The following is a 25,419-nucleotide window of genomic DNA, read 5'->3' on the forward strand; positions in this document are numbered from 1 at the left end:
CTCACTTTCTCTTTTTTCTTTTTTTCACACCTACCCTCTTAACAAATATTGAAGTGCACAATATACTGTATGGTTAACTAAAGGTGCTTTGTCGTACAGCAGATCTCTAGAACTTAAGCATCTAGCATAATAAACTTTATATAATTTATTAAGCAACTCCCCCTTTCCTGCTTCCACTGCCCCTGGCAACTGTGATTCTGTTCTCTGCTTATGTAAATTTGGCCAATGACCATTTTATTTATTTATTATTTTTTAAGTTCTTACCCGAGGATATGCGAACATGCTTAGAGAGAGAGGAAGGGAGAGAGAGAGAAACATTAGTGTGAGAAAGAAACATCAATCACTTGCCTTCTATTTGTATCCCGACCAGGGATCAAACCTGAACGTACGTGCTCTGACTGGGAATCAAACCGGTAACCTTTTGGTGCACGGGATGACACTAACCCCACTGAGCCACTCCCACTGGGCTAAGTTTAACTATTTTAGGTACCTCATATAAGTGAAATAATATGGTATTTGTCCTTCTGTGACTTGGTTATTTCATTTAGCATAATGTCCTCTGGTTTCATCTATGTTGTTGCAAATGACAGACTTCATTCTTTGTTTAAAAAAATATATTTTTATTGATCTCAGAGAGGAAGGGAGAGGGGGAGAGAGAGAGATAAAAACATCAAAGATGAGAGAGAATAATTGATTGGCTGCCTACTGCATGCCCCACACTGGGGATCAAGCCAGCAACCCGGGTATGTGTCCTGACTGGGAATTGAACTGTGACCTCCTGGTTCCTAAGTTGATGCTCAGCCACTGAGCCACACCGGCTGGACCCTTTGCTGTAGGTTTTTATTTCCATGATAAAATGAATGATTAACCTTTTCTATTAATAGATAGAAACTCAGATTGGACAAATAAATAACCCATATTTAATTATATATTATTTATTAGAGTCATAACTAAAGCAAAATTACAAAGAAAAGATGGAAAGAGAGAGATGGAAAATATATGTCAGTAAACACTAATAAAATTAACATCAGATAAAACAGAGTTGCTTAAATGGTCTGGAACAAGAATAACAACAAAAAAAAGGTTTGATCTAGATGACCTTCAGTGTCCTTCTCAGCTGTGAAATTCTGTTAAAAGTATGCCGAAACCGGTTTGGCTCAGTGGATAGAGCGCCGGCCTGCGGACTGAAGGGTCCTGGGTTCGATTCCGGTCAGGGGCATGTACCTGGGTTGCGGGCATATCCCCAGTGGGAGATGTGCAGGAGGCAGCTGATCGATGTTTCTCTCTCATCGATGTTTCTAACTCTCTATCTCTCTCCCTTCCTCTCTGTAAAAAATCAATAAAATATATTTAAAAAAAAAAAAGTAATCATTGAGACGCTTTTATACTGTTCTTTCTTCTCTGTCCACTCATCAAACTCCCAAAACAAACACAAAGACAAAATAATTAAAAAGTTTCATCAACAATTAAATGAAGACCATAATATCTAATTTTCAAAGTTAATACGATTATTAAATGGAATAATCCATGTAAAGCCCTTTACCACAGTCTACACATAGTAAGCCAAAAACAGATATTTAAAGAAGAGAGATGTAATGGAATTTATTAGTGTTACTACAACAACTTTGAATCCCTAAGCCAATAAATAAGTCTGATTTGTGTTTTTTTGTTTTTTTGTTTGTTTGTTTGTTTTTTTAGCTCCTTGGGAAACTGTGACTAGCTTTGAAATAGTTAATGATGAGGGCTGAAAAGGCTCTAAAAGTTGACCTCTGAGATTAGGAAAACCAGTTGAAACCCAGTGAAATGAGAGTTTAGTTCTGTTCAGAACCTGGAAAATGACAGGCACTCAATCAATGTTAGTTTTCCCCAAAATTTGGCCCCATATTCCACATATTTCCTCCTTTGTCTCATCTAGAACATCCAAGGCCTAAAGAAAAGGAAAAAAGATCCAAGGCCTAGAAGCTTATTAAATCTAACAACAAAGAATCAAGTTACACGTTTAAAAGTGATCACTAAAATGTTCTATGGCAGTGCATCCCAAAATGTGGTCTTAGGGTACATGTGAAGTAAAAATATATTATTATTTTCAGAATAATACTAAGACATTATTGGGTTGTGTTTTTTTTTTTCAGTCTCATTCTCTCTCAAGTGTATAGTAGAGGTTTTCAGATGCATGATATTACAACAGATTGAATGCAGATACAAGAATCCAGGTATTGTCTACATTAGTGAGATTTGCAAAAATGAAATAGTGATACTCTTTATATTAAGTTTTTTTTTTATAGAAAAATAGTTATTTTATTATCATTTTTAAATCCTCACCCGAGGATATGTTTTTATTGATTTTAGAGAGAGAGGAAGGGAGAGAGAAACATGGATTGGTTGCCTCCCATACCCACCCCAACTGAGGATCGAACCTGCAACCTAGGGATGTGCCCTGACTGGGAATCAAACCGCAACCTTTTGGTGTCTGGATGATGCTCCAACCAACTGAACCACCCAGCCAGGGCAGATAAACTGTTATTTTAAAAAATGTGTTAACATGTATTGGATTTATTATTAAACTAGAGGTCTGGTGCAAGAATTCGTGCATGGGTGGGGTCCCTCAGCCTGGCTGGTGATTGGGGCCAATCAGGGCTGTCTCACCCAGTCCCAATCAGGGCTGATATGAGCCAGCCAGCCAGGAAGGGACCACTGGAGGGCTCCAGGGTGTGTCCAGCCCGTCTCACCCAGTCCTGATTGGCCACAAACTAACCTACTGGTCAGAGCATCTGCCCCCTAGTGGTCAGTGTGCATCATAGCGACTGGTTGAGCCGGTTGATGATGGGTCAGACACTTAGCATATTGGGCTTATATATATATAGATAAGTAAATATTTTTTAACTTTTCTCTTTTAATTTCTTACATGGAAAATAGTGATAGATATAATCCATATAAACAAAAGCTCTTTGGGGTCCTCAGTAATTTTTAAGAGCAAAAAAATACCTGAGACAGAAAAGTCTGAGAATCACTTCTTTATGGAAATAATTTTTCATTAAAGAATTAAAAATCATATATAAAGTAGATATGGAGAAAGCTATGGTTCACTTTCATCCTGACCACAGTCATTGTGCTCAATTTCTAGGTTCTAAGTACTGTAAAGAATTAAAAAAATGTTTTTTCACTCAGTAAGTGAAGTAGATTTTCTTGCAATCATATTCTCTAAATAGAAGGCTGACAAGAGCCAAATCTGTACTAGAGACAAGAAATGTTGACTAAAGCTTGGAGACCTGTTGTACAAAATAGGTCCATTTTAGGATCATTCATAAATGCTTGGATCTCCTCTCAAGTTAGATCTTTTCCTGTATTCCCTGATTGGGTAGGGCTAGAACATTGCCCTTTTCACCTGTAGGTATTCTATTCAAACCATTGTTCTCAAAATTATCTTGACTTAACCATAATTTGTCCCATGGTTCCTGATTCCCAATCCTCAAGACGACCCGAGAATTTTCTTTCCTATATTCTCTGAAAACTCATAGCCAGATAATGCTTTTCACCTCTAAATCCTCAAGGGGATTAAGGAGTTAACACTTTGCCTCCCTCCAGCAAAATTACCTAAGCTTGAGTTAAGTCTCTCTCTCTTTGTCTGGTGTATAAGCTTGACTCCACAGAGCCTTCTTGATGTGACCTTTCTTTGTTCTCTAGAAAGATCTTGATTTCTCAGGCCCTTGAAGCAGGACTTATTCTGTTCTGTTTCTTTGTCCAGGTAGATTATTATTTTCTGTACTGCCTCTCAAATGAATGTGATCTTCTACCTGTTTCTTTTACTTCACTTTTTTGGGGGCATCATTTAAGATGACTAATTTGTTTTGATCATGAATCTTGGCAGTATTCTTTTTAATCAATTTGTTAAAGTTTGTGTTATCTCTTTAAAATTGACCAAGATCATGGTTCTGAATCTCTCAAGGTCATCCATTGCCATGTCTCACTTGGTCTATTTTCTGTATGGAGTCATTTAAAGAAGCAGAGTATAACAAAAATTATTTAAAAGTATTTCTTATCTCTGTGTGGGTCTCTCAAAGTTCTTAAAAAGGGTTAAATTATGACTCTACCATAATACCTCTTAAAAATTCCTTTTCTTCTGCTTTCTAATGATCTCATATTCTGTAGCTGTCCCAAAGTCTCTTTCTGTCTATACTTTGTTTTTTGTGAGTGTAAACATGAGTTATTTTATTTCTTTGCCATACTAATAATGTCTATAAGATTCTTTAAGGATAAGAGGAAAAGAGGAAATTTGGATTATAATAAATGAGTTATTTTATTTTATTTTATTGATTTTTTTACAAAGAGGAAGGGAAAGGGATAGAGAGTTAGAAACATTGATGAGAGAGAAACATCAACCAGCTGCCTCCTGCACATCCCCAAATGGGGGTGTGCAAGAGGCAGCTGATCGATGTTTCTCTCTCATCGATGTTTCTGACTCTATCCCTCTCCCTTCCTCTCTGTAAAAAATCAATAAAATATATTTTAAAAAAATAAAAAAAATGTTTATTTTATTTTCTATACTGAAAAAAAAAATCAGAGTGTCTCAATAGAGGCCTAAAATATCCTATTTTAATGTCTTGTTTTATCCTTAAAAGAAATGGGTATGAAACAGGGAAATAAATACCTTGATCAATCATGAAAGGAGGCATCTGTAAAACTAATATTTAAGTGCTCCTTTTAGTATTAGAGAGGATTTTATGGCCTCAGGCAATGTACGATGAACCCATTTGGGGTGGGTAATTGGTATGTTTTTCTTTTTTTTTTTTTCTTTTTTTTAATTTAATTTTATTTTTTTTATTACAAAGAATATTATTATTTTTTTATTTTTTTATTGCTTAAAGTATTACAAAGGGTATTACATATGTGTCCATTTTATCCCCCCGCCCTAGACAGTCCCCTAGCCTCCCCTATTCCCCAGTGTCTTATGTCCATTGGTTATGCTTATATGCATGCATACAAGTCCTTTAGTTGATCTCTTACCCCCCTACCTCCTGCCCCCCAACCCTCCCCGGCCTTCCCACTGCAGTTTGACAATCTGTTTGAGGCAGCTCTGCCTCTGTATCTATTATTGTTCAAAAGTTTATAATGGTCTCTATTGTCCATGAATGAGTGAGATCATGTGGTATTTTTCCTTTATTGACTGGCTTATTTCACTTAGCATAATGCTCTCCAGTTCCATCCATGACGTTGCAAATGGTAAGAGTTCCTTCCTTTTTACAGCAGCATAGTATTCCATCGTGTAGATGTACCACAGTTTTCTAATCCATTCATCTACTGATGGGCACTTAGGCTGTTTCCAGATCTTAGCTATGGTGAATTGTGCTGCTATGAACATAGGGGTGCATATATCCTTTCTGATTGGTGTTTCCGGTTTCTTGGGATATATTCCTAGAAGTGGGATCACAGGGTCAAATGGGAGTTCCATTTTCAGTTTTTTAAGGAAACTCCATACTGTCTTCCATAGTGGCTGCACCAGTCTGCATTCCCACCAGCAGTGCACAAGTGTTCCTTTTTCTCCACATCCTCTCCAGCACTTGTCGTTTGTTGATTTGTTGATGATAGCCAGTCTGACAGGTGTGAGATGGTACCTCATTGTTGTTTTGATTTGCATCTCTCGGATGATTAGTGACTTTGAGCATGTTTTCATATGTCTCTTGGCTTTCTGAATGTCCTCTTTTGAAAGGTGTCTATTTAGGTCCTTTGCCCATTTTTTGATTGGATTGTTTATCTTCCTTTTGTTAAGTTGTATGAGTTCCCTATAAATTTTGGAGATTAGGCCCTTATCAGATATGACATTGGCAAATATGTTTTCCCACATAGTGGGTTTTCTCGTTGTTTTGTTGATGGTTTCTTTTGCTGTGCAGAAGCTTTTTATTTTGATGTAGTCCCATTTGTTCATTTTTTCTTTAGTTTGAAGTGCCCTAGGAGCTGTATCAGTGAAGAAATTGCTTCGGCATATGTCTGAGATTTTGTTGCCTTTGGATTCTTCTAGAATTTTTATGGTTTCTTGTCGTACATTTAAGTCCTTTATCCATTTTGAGTTTATTTTTGTGTATGGTGTAAGTTGGTGGTCTAGTTTCATTTTCTTGCATATATCTGTCCAATTTTCCCAACACCATTTGTTGAAGAGACTATCTTGGCTCCATTGTATGTTCTTGCCTCCTTTGTCAAATATTAATTGAGCATATTAGTTCGGGCCGATTTCTGGGCTCTCTATTCTATTCCATTGATCTATATGCCTATTCTTGTGCCAGTACCAGGCAGCTTTGAGAACAGTGGCTTTGTAATACAACTTGATATCTGGTATTGAGATCCCACCTACTTTGTTCTTTTTCAGGATTGCTGCAGCTATTCGGGGTCTTTTTTTATTCCAGATGAATTTTTGGAAAGTTCGTTCTAGATCTCTGAAGTATGCTGTTGGTATTTTAATGGGAAGTGCGTTGAATTTATAGATTGCTTTGGGTAGTATGGACATTTTAATGATGTTGATTCTACCAATCCATGAACACGGTATGTTCTTCCATCTGTTTATGTCTTCCTCTATATCTTTTTTCAACGTCCTGTAGTTTTCTGAGTAGAGGTCTTTTACCTCTTTAGTTAAGTTTATTCCTAGGTAGCTTAATTTTTTTGGTGCAATGGTAAATGGGATTGTTTTTATAATTTCTCTTTCTGAAAGTCCATTATTGGTGTATAGAAATGCCTGAGATTTCTTGGGGTTAATTTTGTTTAAGTGAAAGAAGAGCTTACTGTAAGTATAGCACATGCTCTTAGAAAAATTTTAGGAAAGATTACATACAGAAGTTGAGGATTTGGGGAAGTGATTTTGTTAAGACTATCCATGTCTGTCCACAGATCTAAGTGAATGAAGCCAGCTTCAGTGTGGGGGAGGCATTAAAAAATGATGGAAACTCTGATGTGCTTACTCACACATGTCCAGTCCAAAGTGAGATTACAGCTACTCAGATCCAGCTGCTTGTTCAGAGGGGATGTGACCAGGATTGCTGGATATTTGGCTTAAGAGAAAATGGAAATCCAGGGATTTTTTTTTGTGTGTGTGTGTCATCTCCTAATTTCTAAACATTTTAACTAATTCATATTTTAAACAACATAAACCAGTAGTATGCTCGCCAAATGAAACACATCAGTAGCCTAGCTATGCCCTGCTAGTCACTTTTGCATATAGATTTCTGTATATGAACAATGGCCTGACCCAATTTTTTTTCTTTTTTAAAATATATTTTTGTTGATTTCAGAGAGGAAAGAAGAAGGAGAGATAGAAACATCAATGATGAGAATCATTGATCGGCTGCCTCCTGCATGGCCCCTATGGGGAATCGAGCCCACAATCCGGGCATGTGCCCTGACCAGGAATTGAACTCTGTGACTTCCTGGTTCACAGGTTGATGCTCGACCGCTGAGCCACACTGGCCGGGCCTGACCCAAATTTTATACCATATAAAGAGAATACCAACAAAGTTCACTATCCTCAAAGTCTCTTTCCACCTCCCCTACAAACTTGCTCTGTTTATTTGATGACTCAAACCATAAACCTAGCAGGTCATTTTAGACACCTTCATCTCACTCAGACATTATATACCATGCAACAACAAACTTTTCAGAAATATGTTTTGTTTTGTATTTAGCCCATCTTCTGTACTCTATGTAACCTCTGTCATCTTTTATCCAGATTATTATAGTAATCTCCAAATTAGTCTCCACACCTCTAGTATTTCCCTTTTTATACCGCCCCCCCCATACTTACACTTTCTTTTCGAAATGAATATATTATTATGTGATTTAAAAAAACCCTTTGCCGATTATTAATTGTTTACAGATAAAAACTAAAGTTCTTAGCAAGGCTTATAAGGTTCATTTTGACCCAACCTCTGCCTATTGTTCTGACATCATCATTTCTTGCCATGTTGCCACAGGGATGATTCTTAGCTATGCTAATTATTTCAAGTTCCCTGAGCTCATCATGGACTTTCTTACTTTAACACTTTACACATACTCTAAAAATATATAAACTTGGAGTAGTCTCCCCAGTTAGTCTGGATAACTCCTGGCCATTTCTGGAGACCTACTACAAAACTCTCTTCTTTCCTAAAGATTTTTTTTTTAAATATATTTCATTGATTTTTTACAGAGAGGAAGGGAGAGAGATAGAGAGTTAGAAACATCGATGAGAGAGAAACATCAATCAGCTGCCTCCTGCACATCTCCCACTGGGGATGTGCCCGCAACCCAAGTACATGCCCTTGACCGGAATCGGACCTGGGACCCTTCAGTCCGCAGGCCGACGCTGTATCCACTGAGCCAAACCGGTTTCGGCCCTAAAGATTTTTTTGAATCTTGTTTCTTTACTTTTAATCAGTTAGTTGATTACTTTGCTACAAACAGTCCCTGGATCATACCTATACAGCACTTGCCAGAGTGTTTATGTGTGTTGCTTTCTCATATGTTGATTTCCCAGATGAACATGTAAACTATTAAAGGACAGGGATGGTATCTTTCTCATATTTGTAACTTCAGTGCTAAGTACAGGGTCTGTCAACTTAGTTATTAAAACTTCTCTCTAATGAATGAATGAGTGAATGAGTGAATGAGTGGCCCTGATGTTCCATTGACAACACCCTCATTATCTGGATCATCTGGATTCTATAATCAAACTAATCAGAGAGGGATTGATCAGCCTAGCCCACATTGTCAGATTGCTTGATGAAGGACAGCTACAGAAATGTATTTTGTCACACATAGGTGGAGCTCAACCATCTATTCGTACAGGCTTGGATAGCTGAGCCTGACAAAAGGTACCAGGAAAGGCATTAGGAAGAGTGAGGATTTGGAAGAAAAGAGCAATAGGAACTAGATCAGTGGTTCTCAACCTTCCTAATGCCACGACCCTTTAATACAGTTCCTCATGTACTGGTGGCCCCCAATTTCATTGTTACAAATTGAACATAATTAAAGCATAGTGATTAATCACAAAAACAATATGTAATTATATATGTGTTTTCCGATGGTCTTAGGCGACCCCTGTGAAAGGGTTGTTCGACCCCCAGGTTGAGAACCGCTGAACTAGATAGTAATGTTCCTGGAAAATAAAGACTATCAGGTATTCCCTTACTCCCTCAAATATTCAAATCTAGAGTGTATGTGTGTGCTTTGGGAGGCAACATAACCCTTGTCCAGACCTGAAATTGCACCAATTAATAACAGTTGCTGACTTAATGCATTTTTTAATGCCACTTGGAATAAATTAGTTTGAGTGAGATGTTATTTAGTTTGTTTATTGGTTGATTGGTTTTTAAGACACCCAGCCATCTGAGCAATTCAATAACATCAGAGCTGATAAACAGTATTCAGCTTGAGAATTTGAGGAAGAAGAAGGGTTGAATTATTGTCTTTTAAAACCCCTCTTGACAAAAGGGAAGGAAAGATACTGCTGAGTGAAGTATGGAGAAGTTTTCTAACATTAAAAATTTAAGTTAAAAATTTAAAGTTAACATTTAAAAAATTTAAATCTATTCCCTCCCTCCCTACCTCCCTTCCTTCCTTTCTATCTTTCTATCTATCTACCTATCTATCTAAAAGAAGATACATGAACTGATTTTTAGAGGAAAGAAAGTAAGGGAAACCAACATTTGATGTATGCTCTCTAAGTGTTAGAGTTCTGTGTTGGGTAGCCTGGTGGAGTAGAAGACACCTGGGCTTTGAGGTGTTGGGGTTTGACTTGAATTTTGGCACTTTGCTGGTTAACAACTATGTGTATTTCAGGAAGTTTTTAAAACTTCTCTAACCCCCAATTTTGCAAGGTTGTTGTAAGGAAAGTGTCTGAAACATAGTAAGTAAGCGTTCAATACATTTTAGTTTTCTTCCTTTAATCCACTGTGAAATAAATAACACAAATATTTAATATTTTGTATTAAGTAAAAGAAGTAGGACTGGAACTGTTTTTTGATTCCCAGCCCTAGAGGAATCTAGAAGTAATAATGACTTTAAACTGGGGTTAATTTGCCTACATTCGTATCTGAGAGATATTATTATTATTATTACTATTATTATTATTATTATTTTTTGCCCAAGCAGATCATCCCATTTGTATATTCTCTGTATTTCCTCTTCTCTAGTAGCATCCCTGTGGGAAACTGCTTCTCCTACCTTTCATGTATATATGTTCTAATGAAGGACTGATAACCAGTCAACCCTTAAAGCCTTAATTCTAGAGAAACTAGGGAAAGCCTGAAACGCATTTAAGTGATTGGCAATCAGAGGGTGATTCTCCATTTTGTCCTTTTCCTAATTGTTGTATTTCACTTATAGGCAGTAGGAGGACACAATATTTTTGTCAGTGTACATCATGGAGAAATGAAAAAAATCAGCAATATAAGAGCAATTTAATATCTATCCTATCTAATAATAGACAAACATGGTAATTAACCATACCTCTGCTACGCTTCCCATTGGCTAATCAGCAGGATATGCAAATTGACTGCCAACCAAGATGGCGGCCGGCAGCCAGGCAGCTGAAGTGAACATGAAGCTTGCTTGCTCCAGTGATGGAGGAAGCCAAGGTTCCTCGCCTGTTGCGGCCCAGCTCTGAGCTCCAGATGCAACAATGTTGCAATTATAGAAGCTAAACAAACCCCAGGTACCTGCTTTCATCCGCCAGCGGGCTCAGAGCTTAGAGCAGCCAGTGATGGCAACAGAGTTTCAATTATAGAAGCTAAATAAACCCAGATACCTGCTTTCAGCCAGTCACGGTCTCAGAGCTGGAGCCGGCTCTCAGCTCCAGTGACAGCTATAGAAGGTAAATAAATCCCAGAATAAAAAAAAAAGAAAAAAAGAGAGGCTGGGAGCTTCAGTTGCCTGCCAGTCTGAAAATGGCCCTCAGCCCCTCACCCAGACTGGCCAGGAACCCCAGTGGGGACCCCTACCCTGAAGGGGGTGTGACCAGCTGCAAACAGGCATCAGCCCATCATCCAGGATGGCCAGGCACCCAAGCGGGACCCCCTGCCTGATTTGGATCACCCTTCAGGGCAAACCAGCTGGCCCCCACCCGTGCAGTAGGCCTCTATCCTATATAGTAAAAGGGTAATATGCAAACTGACCCTAACAGCAGAAGGACTGGGAATGACTGGTCACTATGACACACACTGACCACCAGGGGGCAGATGCTCAATGCAGGAGCTGCCCCCTGGTGGTCAGTGCGCTCTCACAGTGGGGAGCTCTGCTCAACCACAAGCCAGGCTGATGGCTGCCAGTACAGCGGTGGTGGTGGGAGCCTCTCCTGCCTCCTCAGCAGCACTAAGGATGTTTGACTGCAGCTTAGGTCTGCTCCCCGCTGGCAAATGGACATCCCCCGAGGGCTGCCGGGCTGCCAGAGGGATGTCTGATTGCCAGCTTAGGCCCAATCCCCTGGGGAGCAGGCCTAAGCCAGCAAGTGGTCACCCCCGAGGGGTCCCAGACTGCGAGAGGGCACAGGCCGGGCTGAGGGACCCCCCCCCCCAAGTGCACTAATTTTTGTGCACCGGGCCTCTAGTATATATATAAAAGCTTAAGCGACCATCACAACCGAATGGACAACCGAACAGGGTGCATGGGGCGACCAGGCCAGCAGGGGGGTTAGTGAGGGATGACCAAATAACTGAGCAGCAGGATGCATGGGGTGACCAGGCTGGCAGGGGGGTTAGTGAGGGATGACCAAATGACTGAGCAGCAGGCTGCAAAGATGGCGGTGCCCACAGCCAATAAGGAGGGAATATGCTAATTGACTGCCATGCCCTCAAAGATGGTGGTGCCCACAGTCACAAGATGGCCGGCAGGTGAGGGCAGTGGAGGGCGACTGGGCTGGCAGGGGAGGGCAGTTGGGGGCGATCAGGCTGGCAGGGGAGTGGTTAGGGGGTGATCAGGTTGGCAGGCAGAAGCGGTTAGGGGCAATCAGGCAGGCAGGCAGGCAGGCAAGTGGTTGGGAGCCAGCAGTCCTGGTTTGTGAGAGGGATGTCTGAACTACCGGCAGTTGGACATCCCTGAGGGGTTCCAGATTGGAGAGGGTGCAGGCTGGGCTGAGGGACCAATGCCCCCCCCCGCCCCCCCCCCACATGAATTTCATGCACTGGGCCTCTAGTATTTAAATAATCTTTAGGAAATGGACATGTTTCCCTTGCAAATTCCATACTTTCTTGTGCTAGGTAGCTTCATAATACTAAGGGAAAACTTGTAAACTTCTATTGGTAACTCTGTGTACTTGTAAGCAGAGCTTTAAGCACTTTCACTTACTATGCTTTCCAAAGATTCTATATAATAAAAGCCTAATATGCAAACTGACCAAACAGTGGAACGTCCAGTGGAACGACTGGTCGCTATGACATGCACTGACCACCAGGGGGCAGACGCTCAACACAGGAGCTGCCCCCAGCCCACAGGGCCAGGCAGGCCAAGGCGGGTGCCAGCAGGGCCCCCTCTTCCCTTCTGCCCCCTCCCCCTGCCTTGATCTCCCTGCTGGTTGCCCCACAGATTGGCCCTGATTGCCGGCCAAGCCTAGGGACCCTACCCATGCATGCTTTTGTGCACCGGGCCTCTAGTTAGATAAGATGTAGCTTAAAATAGGTTTCAGACTCCTACTTGTGTGCACGAGTTTTAGTTTTATATCCTACATAAGAGTAAAATCATATAGTTCTTAGTTTTTTTTCCTGACTTATTTGACTGAGCATAATATTCTCAAGGTCCATCCATGTTGTTGCAAATGGGAGTTTTTCATTTTGTCTTATGGTTGAGTAACATTCTGTTGTGTATATGTACCATATCTTCTTTTTTTTTTTTAGAACAAATATTTAAAAAAATATTTTTATTGATTTCAGAGAGGAAGGGGGAGAGAGAGAGAGAGAGAGAGAGAGAAACATCAATGATGAGAGATAATCATTGATTAGCTGCCTCCTAATGCCCTACACTGGGGATCTAGCCCGCAACACAGGCATGCACCCTGACCAAGAATCGAACCGTGACCTCCTGATTCATAGATTGACACTCAACCACTGAGCCATGCCTGCTGGGCTGTGTCTCATCTTCTTTATCCAATCCTCTGTCGAAGGATACCTTCGATTGTTGGTTGTCTCCATGTCTTGGCCACCGTGAAAAATGCTGCAATGAGCATAAGGGTGCATATATCTTAGCGAATACATGTTTTCAAGTATATACCCAGAAGAGGGATTGCTGGGTCATATGGTAGATCTGTTCTTAATTTTTTGAGGAATCATCAGACTGTTTTTCATAGTGGCTGTACCAGTCTACAGTCCCAGCAGCGGTAATTGAGGGTTCCCTTTCCTCCACAACCTCTCCAACACTGAGGGAAGGGGGTAGAGAGCTGGGGGCTAACGAGGGCCTAATATATGATGATAGACAATTATTTGACTTTGGGTGGTGGGCACACAGTGCAATATACAGATTTTATAATGTAGAAATCCACACCTGTAACCTATATGATCCTATTAATCAATGACTCCCCAATAAATTTAATTTTAAAAAAAAGGTTTCAGAGTCTGTGTGAATGGCCCTTCAGTAGTGCCAAAGTTTATTATTAGTGAGGCAGATGCCCTCTGCTGGCTTGATTCATTTTCAATCAAATCTAATTTTGCCTGAATCTTCTTCTTTTACTGTTTTTTCACTTTCTCTTGCCCATTGCCCATAAGCTTATATGTAGACTCACCACTGATTGCATTAGAGTGGTCAACACAGGTTTCACTCAGCATGTATTATTATTATTGCTTTTAAAAAATATTTTTATTGATTTCAGAGAGGAAGGCAGGAGAGAGAGATAGAAACCGGGAATCGATCCATAACCTCCTGGTTCATAGGTTGACAGCTCAACCACTGAGCCACGCTGGCTGGGGGAGCATGCAGTATTTTTTTTTAATTGAATTTTATTGTTTAAAGTATTATAGATAGTAATACATATGTCTCCTTTTTTTTCCCATTGACCTTTCCCCAGCCTCCCGTACCCCCCGGCATATGCCCTCATGCCGCCCGCCTCTCCCCCGCCCAGTGTCTTGTGTCCATTGGTTATGTAGTATTATTTTAGATCTTTTCTGGTTATAAAAGACTCCTGGAACATTTACATTTCAATAAGCAACCAATGCATGCCAGGTGTCTAGTACACACTGACCTTCAAGTTCCCACATTCAAAGGTCATTTTTATCTAGAAAGTTTGAAGAAAGAAGAATTTTATCTTTGTTTCTCCTAATTTGGCCACTGAAATCCAGGCATGTGTCCCCACCAGGAATTGAACCTGCAACCTTTGGGTGCACAGGATGATGCCCATCCAACTGAGCCACACTAGCCAGGGCAAGGACTATATTTTTAATCATTTTTCTTCGACTGGAAAATTCAGGACACGATTAGCTTCCACTGCCATTAGCCTCCATTGGCAGTGATATTTCAATTAATATCTTTGACAGAGAGAGTTTGTGGTGCATGACTCATTTCCAGAGCTTGGGTTGTCTCAGGGTATAGCACTGAGGATTATGTTTGATGATTGCTGTGATGATCATTATTAATAAAGCATCTGAGGTCAACCCATCAGTATAAAGAATTTCTTTCTGTAAATGCTTTGGACAGTAATTACATTGAGAAAAAGATGAGATCAGATGTAATTAAGTTTATTGAGTTTTGCCTTCTTTGAATTCCCTATTGTTGGTATCTGATGCTTTACTGCCATCTAGGTGTTCAGAGGTAGAAGGAAATGTGCATCTGACCTCATGACAGGGATCTTTGTGTTTGTGAGGATGAAAGAGAAGCAAAACTGTAACTTGATGAAAAGTTTATTGTCAATCATTTGCAGTACAATTTTCTGGATCCTATATCCAGGAGGTCATGAGAATAAATTCAAAAGTAGTAGTACAGAGTTCCAGAGGTGGCACAAAAGAAGCAATTCTTCTGAATCTTCAATACCATAACATTCTTTGCTCAGTACATGGAATATGTTACAATGCTATTAGAGAAAATTTGGCTCCTGAACCATTTCTCTTAGCTTTCTGCATAGGTTTTTCAATGAATACTTGAAATAAAACTGGAAAATCTAAAATTTGAATTTCAGAAAGAAAATTTTAAATGCCCATTTTATCCCAAAGCACGCAAATCACTTTTGTTATATAGTATTAAATATAGTCCCAAATGCCATTTAGTTCTTCCATTCACTGTTTTTCAGCCAAAGAGCTCAATAGTTAAGGAGCCTTACAAAAAACCCACTTTGCACCGAACAAAAGAGTAGCACAGTTAAAATATGTATACCTCCACTACCAAAAGAAGGGATCACGTTAAATATCTTAATTGCATATGTATGGAATTTCTTCTTTGAGTTAGTTCTTATTTTAAGTTAGTTTTCTATTAATTTCAAATGATTATTCAAAGTAATAGTACTTTTGCTCTTGGATATATTGATAGAGTGGGGTGTTGCTATCTAAATGAGAAGGACCTACGTCTGTTCTTCCCCTTCTATGGTAACCCCTGGTTTCAGAGTCTCTTGCTTGCTTATCATCCATATGCTGACTGTGTCTTCTGATGCTCCCTAACATCCTTGATCCTGACTCTTGCTTTTGCTTACCCCCGCTCCATCCAGTTGTACTGCTTGATGAATACCTATATCTATACTCCTCAATTCCTGTATGATCTTGGTTCTGAAGAGAGTGACTGGAAATGGATCTTTCACTTCTGCTTCTGCTGTCACTTGCCTGTCCATAGCTATCACTTGAGGGGCCATGGCTATATACTTGCCTTTTGTTGGTATTGAATCCAGATTGATCCTGGACATCTCTGGATTGTCCATGACTTGATCCCTGTCTTGCTAAACTTATGCTGGATTCTACCTGATCTTGAGAAGATGTATCTCCGAAATGCTGTTGACTGGATCCATGTATATCAATTGTATTGAAGTCTGACTGTCTGTGCCTAGATCCTGATTGTTTATTAATCTGTTTCCCCCAATCTTCTGAACGCACTTTACTATTATTATGGGATCCCTGCCTAAAAGTTGAACTAGATTCTGAATGGCTGTGAACTGACACTTGCTTGTTTTCAGTTCTGTTCCTTGGCCTAACAGGGCTAGAATTGTGACTGCTTGTTCGACTACCCCCTGAAGGTCCATACCCACATTGCCCATAGTCATATCCTGCACTTCCATAGCTACCGTGTCTCCATCTTTGACTTGATCGACGATTTTGTCTTCCTGCTGCCTGCCCATGTTTGTTGGTGTGTCCTGACTGTCCATAAGCCTGGCCATGACTGGACCCTGACTGTCCCTGTGAGCCTCCAGAATGCCATTCACTGCTACTGGACTCACTGTGACTAGATCTCCTTCTTCCACTTTTGCCAGATCCTGACTGTGAGGAATGTCCTTGACCTGCCTGCCCATGTTTGTAGGTGTCTCCTGACTGTCCATAAGCCTGGCCATGACTGGACCCTGACTGTCCCTGTGAGCCTCCGTAATGCCTTTCACTGCCACTGGACTCACTGTGACTAGATCTCCTTCTTCCACTTCTGCCAGATCCTGACTGTGAGGAATGTCCTTGACCTGCCTGCCCATGTTTGTAGGTGTCTCCTGACTGTCCATAAGCCTGGCCATGACTGGACCCTGAGTGTCCCTGTGAGCCTCCGGAATGCCTTTCACTGCTACTGGACTCACTGTGACTAGATCTCCTTCTTCCACTTCTGCCAGATCCTGACTGTGAGGAATGTCCTTGACCTGCCTGCCCATGTTTGTAGGTGTCTCCTGACTGTCCATAAGCCTGGCCATGACTGGACCCTGAGTGTTTCTGAGAGCCTCCGTAATGCCTTTCACTGCCACTGGACTCACTGTGACTAGATCTCCTTCTTCCACTTTTGCCAGATCCTGACTGTGAGGAATGTCCTTGACCTGCCTGCCCATGTTTGTAGGTGTCTCCTGACTGTCCATAAGCCTGGCCATGACTGGACCCTGACTGTCCCTGTGAGCCTCCGTAATGCCTTTCACTGCCACTGGACTCACTGTGACTAGATCTCCTTCTTCCACTTCTGCCAGATCCTGACTGTGAGGAATGTCCTTGACCTGCCTGCCCATGTTTGTAGGTGTCTCCTGACTGTCCATAAGCCTGGCCATGACTGGACCCTGACTGTCCCTGTGAGCCTCCGTAATGCCTTTCACTGCCACTGGACTCACTGTGACTAGATCTCCTTCTTCCACTTCTGCCAGATCCTGACTGTGAGGAATGTCCTTGACCTGCCTGCCCATGTTTGTAGGTGTCTCCTGACTGTCCATAAGCCTGGCCATGACTGGACCCTGACTGTCCCTGTGAGCCTCCGTAATGCCTTTCACTGCCACTGGACTCACTGTGACTAGATCTCCTTCTTCCACTTTTGCCAGATCCTGACTGTGAGGAATGTCCTTGACCTGCCTGCCCATGTTTGTAGGTGTCTCCTGACTGTCCATAAGCCTGGCCATGACTGGACCCTGAGTGTCCCTGTGAGCCTCCGGAATGCCTTTCACTGCTACTGGACTCACTGTGACTAGATCTCCTTCTTCCACTTCTGCCAGATCCTGACTGTGAGGAATGTCCTTGACCTGCCTGCCCATGTTTGTAGGTGTCTCCTGACTGTCCATAAGCCTGGCCATGACTGGACCCTGACTGTCCCTGTGAGCCTCTGTAATGCCTTTCACTGCCACTGGACTCACTGTGACTAGATCTCCTTCTTCCACTTCTGCCAGATCCTGACTGTGCGGAATGCCCATGACCTGCCTGCCCATGTTTGTAGGTGTCTCCTGACTGTCCGTAAGCCTGGCCATGACTGGACCCTGACTGTCCCTGTGAGCCTCCAGAATGCCTTTTACTGCCACTAGACTCACTGTGACTAGATTTCCCTCTTCCACTTTTGCCAGATCCTGACTGTGAGGAATGTCCTTGACCTGCCTGCCCATGTTTGTAGGTGTCTCCTGACTGTCCATAAGCCTGGCCATGACTGGACCCTGACCGTCCCTGTGAGCCTCCGTAATGCCTTTCACTGCCACTGGACTCACTGTGACTAGATCTCCTTCTTCCACTTCTGCCAGATCCTGACTGTGAGGAATGTCCTTGACCTGCCTGCCCATGTTTGTAGGTGTCTCCTGACTGTCCATAAGCCTGGCCATGACTGGACCCTGAGTGTTTCTGAGAGCCTCCGTAATGCCTTTCACTGCCACTGGACTCACTGTGACTAGATCCCCTTCTTCCACTATGATATTCTGAGCTGGATTGGCCTGTTTTAGACCCATGCTGGTCAAAGCCAGAAGATTGACCTGAACCAGATCTACGTTTTCCAGAGCTAGAGGAGTGTCCTGAACCTGATTGTTGATGGTCAAAGCCAGAAGACTGAGTTGAACCTGACCCATATTGGCCATAGCCAGAAGACTGACCTGAACCAGATCCCTTTTGTCCAAAGCCTGAGGACTGACCTGAGCTAGATCCGTGTTGACCATGGCCAGACAACTGACCTGAGCCAGACCCATGTTTTCCAAAACCAGATGACTGTCCTGAGCTAGACCCATGTTGTTTGAAGCCAGATGACTGACCTGAGCTAGACCCGTGTTGTTTGAAGCCAGATGACTGACCTGAGCTAGACCCGTGTTGTTTGAAGCCTGAGGACTGGCCTGATCCAGACTTGTGTTGTCCAAAGCCTGAGGACTGACCTGAGCCAGATCCGTGTTGGCCATGGCTGGATGACTGACCTGAGCCAGATCCATGTTGGCCATAACCAGAGGACTGACCTGAGCCAGATCCATGTTGGCCATAACCAGAGGACTGACCTGAGCCAGATCCATGTTGATCATAACCAGAAGACTGACCTGAACTGGACCCATGTTGTCCAAAACCTGAGGACTGCCTTGAGCCAGAACCATGTTTTCCAAAACCAGATGACTGACCTGAGCTAGACCCGTGTTGTCTAGAGCCTGAGGACTGACCTGAGCCAGATCCATATTGACCATGGCCAGATGACTGACCTGAGCTAGACCTGTGTTTTCCAGAGCCTGAGGACTGACCTGAGCTAGACCTGTGTTTTCCAGAGCCTGAGGACTGACCTGAGCCAGACCCGTGTTGTTTGAAGCCTGAGGACTGGCCTGATCCAGACTTGTGTTGTCCAAAGCCTGAAGACTGACCTGAGCCAGATCCGTGTTGGCCATGGCTGGATGACTGACCTGAGCCAGATCCATATTGACCATGGCCAGATGACTGACCTGAGCTAGACCTGTGTTTTCCAAAGCCAGATGACTGACCTGAGCTAGACCTGTGTTTTCCAGAGCCTGAGGACTGACCTGAGCCAGACCCATGTTTTCCAAAACCAGATGACTGTCCTGAGCTAGACCCATGTTGTTTGAAGCCTGAGGACTGACCTGAGCCAGATCCATATTGACCATGGCCAGATGACTGACCTGAGCTAGACCCGTGTTGTTTGAAGCCTGAGGACTGGCCTGATCCAGACTTGTGTTGTCCAAAGCCTGAAGACTGACCTGAGCCAGATCCGTGTTGGCCATGGCTGGATGACTGACCTGAGCCAGATCCATATTGTTCAAAACCAGATGACTGACCAGAGCTAGACCCGTGTTGTCTAGAGCCTGAGGACTGACCTGAGCCAGATCCATATTGACCATGGCCAGATGACTGACCTGAGCTAGACCTGTGTTTTCCAAAGCCAGATGACTGACCTGAGCTAGACCTGTGTTTTCCAGAGCCTGAGGACTGACCTGAGCTAGACCTGTGTTTTCCAGAGCCTGAGGACTGACCTGAGCCAGACCCATGTTTTCCAAAACCAGATGACTGTCCTGAGCTAGACCCATGTTGTTTGAAGCCTGAGGACTGACCTGAGCCAGATCCATATTGACCATGGCCAGATGACTGACCTGAGATAGACCCGTGTTGTCCAAAGCCAGATGAGTGACCTGAGCTAGACCTGTGTTTTCCAGAGCCTGAGGACTGACCTGAGCTAGACCTGTGTTTTCCAGAGCCTGAGGACTGACCTGAGCTAGACCCATGTTGTTTGAAGCCTGAGGACTGGCCTGATCCAGACTTGTGTTGTCCAAAGCCTGAAGACTGACCTGAGCCAGATCCATGTTGGCCATGGCTGGATGACTGACCTGAGCCAGATCCATATTGTTCAAAACCAGATGACTGACCAGAGCTAGACCCGTGTTGTCTAGAGCCTGAGGACTGACCTGAGCCAGATCCATATTGACCATGGCCAGATGACTGACCTGAGCTAGACCTGTGTTTTCCAGAGCCTGAGGACTGACCTGAGCTAGACCCATGTTGTTTGAAGCCTGAGGACTGGCCTGATCCAGACTTGTGTTGTCCAAAGCCTGAAGACTGACCTGAGCCAGATCCATGTTGGCCATGGCTGGATGACTGACCTGAGCCAGATCCATATTGTTCAAAACCAGATGACTGACCAGAGCTAGACCCGTGTTGTCTAGAGCCTGAGGACTGACCTGAGCCAGATCCATATTGACCATGGCCAGATGACTGACCTGAGCTAGACCTGTGTTTTCCAGAGCCTGAGGACTGACCTGAGCTAGACCTGTGTTTTCCAGAGCCTGAGGACTGACCTGAGCTAGACCCATGTTGTTTGAAGCCTGAGGACTGGCCTGATCCAGACTTGTGTTGTCCAAAGCCTGAAGACTGACCTGAGCCAGATCCATGTTGGCCATGGCTGGATGACTGACCTGAGCCAGATCCATATTGTTCAAAACCAGATGACTGACCAGAGCTAGACCCGTGTTGTCTAGAGCCTGAGGACTGACCTGAGCCAGATCCATATTGACCATGGCCAGATGACTGACCTGAGCTAGACCTGTGTTTTCCAGAGCCTGAGGACTGACCTGAGCTAGACCTGTGTTTTCCAGAGCCTGAGGACTGACCTGAGCTAGACCCGTGTTGTTTGAAGCCTGAGGACTGGCCTGATCCAGACTTGTGTTGTCCAAAGCCTGAAGACTGACCTGAGCCAGATCCGTGTTGGCCATGGCTGGATGACTGACCTGAGCCAGATCCATATTGTTCAAAACCAGATGACTGACCAGAGCTAGACCCGTGTTGTCTAGAGCCTGAGGACTGACCTGAGCCAGATCCATATTGACCATGGCCAGATGACTGACCTGAGCTAGACCTGTGTTTTCCAGAGCCTGAGGACTGACCTGAGCTAGACCTGTGTTTTCTAGAGCCTGAGGACTGACCTGAGCTAGACCCATGTTGTTTGAAGCCTGAGGACTGGCCTGATCCAGACTTGTGTTGTCCAAAGCCTGAAGACTGACCTGAGCCAGATCCATGTTGGCCATGGCTGGATGACTGACCTGAGCCAGATCCATATTGTTCAAAACCAGATGACTGACCAGAGCTAGACCCGTGTTGTCTAGAGCCTGAGGACTGACCTGAGCCAGATCCATATTGACCATGGCCAGATGACTGACCTGAGCTAGACCTGTGTTTTCCAGAGCCTGAGGACTGACCTGAGCTAGACCTGTGTTTTCTAGAGCCTGAGGACTGACCTGAGCTAGACCCGTGTTGTTTGAAGCCTGAGGACTGGCCTGATCCAGACTTGTGTTGTCCAAAGCCTGAGGACTGACCTGAGCCAGATCCGTGTTGGCCATGGCTGGATGACTGACCTGAGCCAGATCCATGTTGGCCATAACCAGAGGACTGACCTGAGCCAGATCCATGTTGGCCATAACCAGAGGACTGACCTGAGCCAGATCCATGTTGGCCATAACCAGAGGACTGACCTGAGCCAGATCCATGTTGGCCATAACCAGAGGACTGACCTGAGCCAGATCCATGTTGGCCATAACCAGAGGACTGACCTGAGCCAGATCCATGTTGGCCATAACCAGAGGACTGACCTGAGCCAGATCCATGTTGGCCATAACCAGAGGACTGACCTGAGCCAGATCCATGTTGGCCATAACCAGAGGACTGACCTGAGCCAGATCCATGTTGGCCATAACCAGAGGACTGACCTGAGCCAGAGCCATGTTGGCCATAACCAGAGGACTGACCTGAGCCAGACCCGTGTTGACCACAATTAGAAGACTGACTTGCTCCAGACCCATATTGGCTACCACAAGAGGACTGTCTTGATCTTCTTCCCTGTTGACCACAATTAGAAGACTGACTTGCTCCAGACCCATATTGGCTACCACAAGAGGACTGTCTTGATCTTCTTCCCTGTTGACCACAATTAGAAGACTGACTTGCTCCAGACCCATATTGGCTACCACAAGAGGACTGTCTTGATCTTCTTCCCTGTTGACCACAATTAGAAGAATGACTTGCTCCAGACCCATATTGGCTACCACAAGAGGACTGTCTTGATCTTCTTCCCTGTTGTCTTCCACAGTTCTGTGGTTGACAACAGTTCTGTGGTTGACAACAGTTCTGTGGTTGACAACATGATGGGGATCTATGTCTTCTTCTATGACAAGAAGATGGGCTACAGGAGCGAGGCCTACATTGGCCATATCCAGAGGACTGACCTCTTGAGATGCATCTCTGGCTTTGTCCTCCACTATTTCGTGATTGACAGCCTGACTGAATACAGCTAGATTTATTTCCTTGCCCTCCATATCTGCCTGCCTGACAGGAGCTGGAAACATTTTGTCTTCCTCCACACCCACTTGAGTTGATGGAATCACATGCATAGCTTTGTCTCCCACTATCTCCTGAACCTTTAGAGCTAAAAGCAATAGCCTCTAATCCATATGACAGACCATCATGACCTTTTCTTTCCCCACTCTTAAATCCAGATTCAGATTCATATTCCTCCCCAGATTCCCTAGAGGGGCTAACTGCGTGGCCAGAGCTAGACCCATGGCGCCTTTTCTCAAATCCCTCTTGTTTCTCTGAGCTAGATAAACTACCTTCCCTTCCCAGCCTTCTGGAGTGGGACCTATGTCTATGTTTCGCAGTTCCCCTCAAGCCCTCAGAACCATGCTCCTCTCCCTCACTCCAACCTGATTTCTGTTCAGATGTATTCTCATCTTCTTCTTCTGTTTCACCTTCTTTCTTTTGGTGTTGGTGACCATGACTACGCTTCTGCTTCTTTGACCCTGAAGTTTTGCAGTATTCTTTGCTAAGAACGTTGTTGCAGGCCATAGCCAGCTTGAATACCATCAGAAGAAACTCAGTAAAGTCCAGTCTTCGGTCATGATCTCGATCCAGCATATGCATAATGACCTCCACCGTGTCTGGATTATCTGGGTTCTGTATATGAGCAACACACCAAAGGAATCTTGATCAGCCTAACCCACATACTCAGCTAAAATATTCAGATAGGACTATGAAATTGTAGATATTTGACATGAAGTATTTTAATCCAATCAAGGATTGCTTTAGGCTAAGGCAGACTAATAGGGCCCAGCAGGTGTGAAGAAGTAATAAAAAAAATAAAGCTATTGGAATCCTCAGAAGAATACAATTCAAGGACCTAAGTTAGAGAACTAGGTACTCAAATATGGCATACAGGAAGGAGTTGAATAAACAAAGTTCAGTACTGGTGTATTTTAGTTTTCCATACATTTAAAACATCATATGCTAATATATTCTATGTTGGGATCTATAATTTCAAAGTTAATAGCTGCATCCTTTCCAAGTAGATGGAAAAAAAACTCATGTATTTTGTTTTCTGTTTTTAGTTATCCTGGCTATTTGGTCAACTGCCCCTGTATATGACTTCTCTTTCTATAGTTTTTCTTCCCCATTTGATAGGGTAACTTATTAATTCATGTCTTAGTACAAATTTCATTTTCTGCTCTTTCAGAATGGGAAGCTTGGGAGGCATGAAGAAGTCTGAGAGTCCACATGGTGGAAATATACAAGAAAATGAGGAAACAACAAGTCACTTTTCTAAAAATACACACTGCCTCAACAGACTTTCTGATGTCCCAAAAAAGTACTGCTTATAGAGTTTTCTCAAAGACTACTGCAACTAATATTAGCTAATATTTGGTTATATAACAGAGAATGTACAAGACCGTAGAAACCTTTAGTCCTAGCACATGGTCCTCACCTTCAGAATTGGCCGAAACTCTTTTTCTAGAAGTTCCTTTAGCTCATCCTTGCTTAGTGTGCCACATTCCCCATCTTTGTTGGTGTATTTGTAGAAAATATCAATGACGGTGACAACACTTCTTAAGAGGTCGGTCATCTTTTTGCACGTTTAAGTGAACCTAAAGAGAAAAACAAAAGAGTCTATCATTAATTTTCTTTCCTGTTCTGATTTTAATAATTGTCATCATGAGTTTTCAAATCTCTTTGTCTCTTTAAAACCTAAAATACCTCAAAGAATAAAGATGGGTCAGGATGATACAAAACCTTTAAACACAGTGAAAAATAACTTTGTTAACATTAGTCATGGACATGTTACTGGCTGAACTGGGACTAAATCTCAGGTCTTCATGTCCTGGATGAATATCTTTTCTTAATGTCTCTACACTTCGTGTACTTTGGTGTCCCGGGTGTTGTCCGTGGGTTTCCAAATTTTCTAGAACCGCCCAGACATTTCCCCCTGTTTCTCTTGCTAGTTTCACTGATTTTCTAGAGGCAAAAGCAACAGACCTTCTACCAAAAGCTAAACTGGACCCTTAAGACCTTCAGAAAATAAAATAAAAATGGGCAAAGGGAGCCAATGCTTTCTTGGTTTTCCAGAGGACTGAGATAGCCCTCCTGAGAGCTCAGGAACTATCTTGACCTAATTCATTCACCAGGGAGAAAGGCTCAGAAATGCAGGCAGCAATTTGACTAGTAGATAATTTGATCTGGGAGCTCTGGGAAATGACACTGAACAAGGAAGGGACTCTACCACAGTGCCAGCCTCCCCCCATTTGAACTTGGCAGTCCAGAAAAGATGGCACGTGAAAAGACTAGGAAGAAAGTGTGGAATGGCCTGTAAGAAGACAAATTTCCACTGAATTACTCTTCTCCACAATGACAAATTTATTCTAAAAAGGTCCCAGAATAAATTAAACTAGACAAACAAATAAGCAAATAAAAAGAAAAGAAAAAAATAATATAAATGACAGTGATTAGAAAAAAGATACATTGGTAGAAAAGGAAAAAAGAAAGAAAGAAAGAAAGAAAGAAAGAAAGAAAGAAAGAAAGAAAGGCCAAATATATATTAACTCTGCCTTAGCGCAAATTCTTGGATTTCTGCTGTGGATAATGACCAACCAAATATCCATCAATATAGATGGATAAATTTTCTCTCACCTGGTTCACCAAAGGAACAAGTAGGAAAAAAGCCTGATGAAGCTTGCAGGGTGACAATGATTGAGATAGTGGCCCTTATATAGCTAACCATGTGGGTGCTGCCCTCTGTGGGATGGACTGATTAATTTCCAATCAAACCTAA

At 42.9% G+C, this 25,419-nt stretch overlaps 1 protein-coding gene across 1 annotated transcript; it reads right to left on the reverse strand.

Annotated features, from left to right (window-relative positions):
- Window positions 1–13,310: 13,310 nt before the first annotated feature.
- LOC132221057 (hornerin-like) lies at window positions 13,311–24,216 on the reverse strand. Its single transcript, XM_059674981.1, has 3 exons — window positions 24,079–24,216; window positions 17,897–23,273; window positions 13,311–13,366 (listed from the first exon to the last, which is right to left on the reverse strand). The coding sequence occupies exons 1-3, from the start codon at window positions 24,214–24,216 to the stop codon at window positions 13,311–13,313; spliced, it is 5,571 nt and encodes a 1,856-aa protein (XP_059530964.1).
- Between the last annotated feature and the right edge of the window lie 1,203 nt (window positions 24,217–25,419).

This window comes from Myotis daubentonii, chromosome 18, assembly GCF_963259705.1.
Source record: "Myotis daubentonii chromosome 18, mMyoDau2.1, whole genome shotgun sequence".
Taxonomy (NCBI): domain Eukaryota; kingdom Metazoa; phylum Chordata; class Mammalia; order Chiroptera; family Vespertilionidae; genus Myotis; species Myotis daubentonii.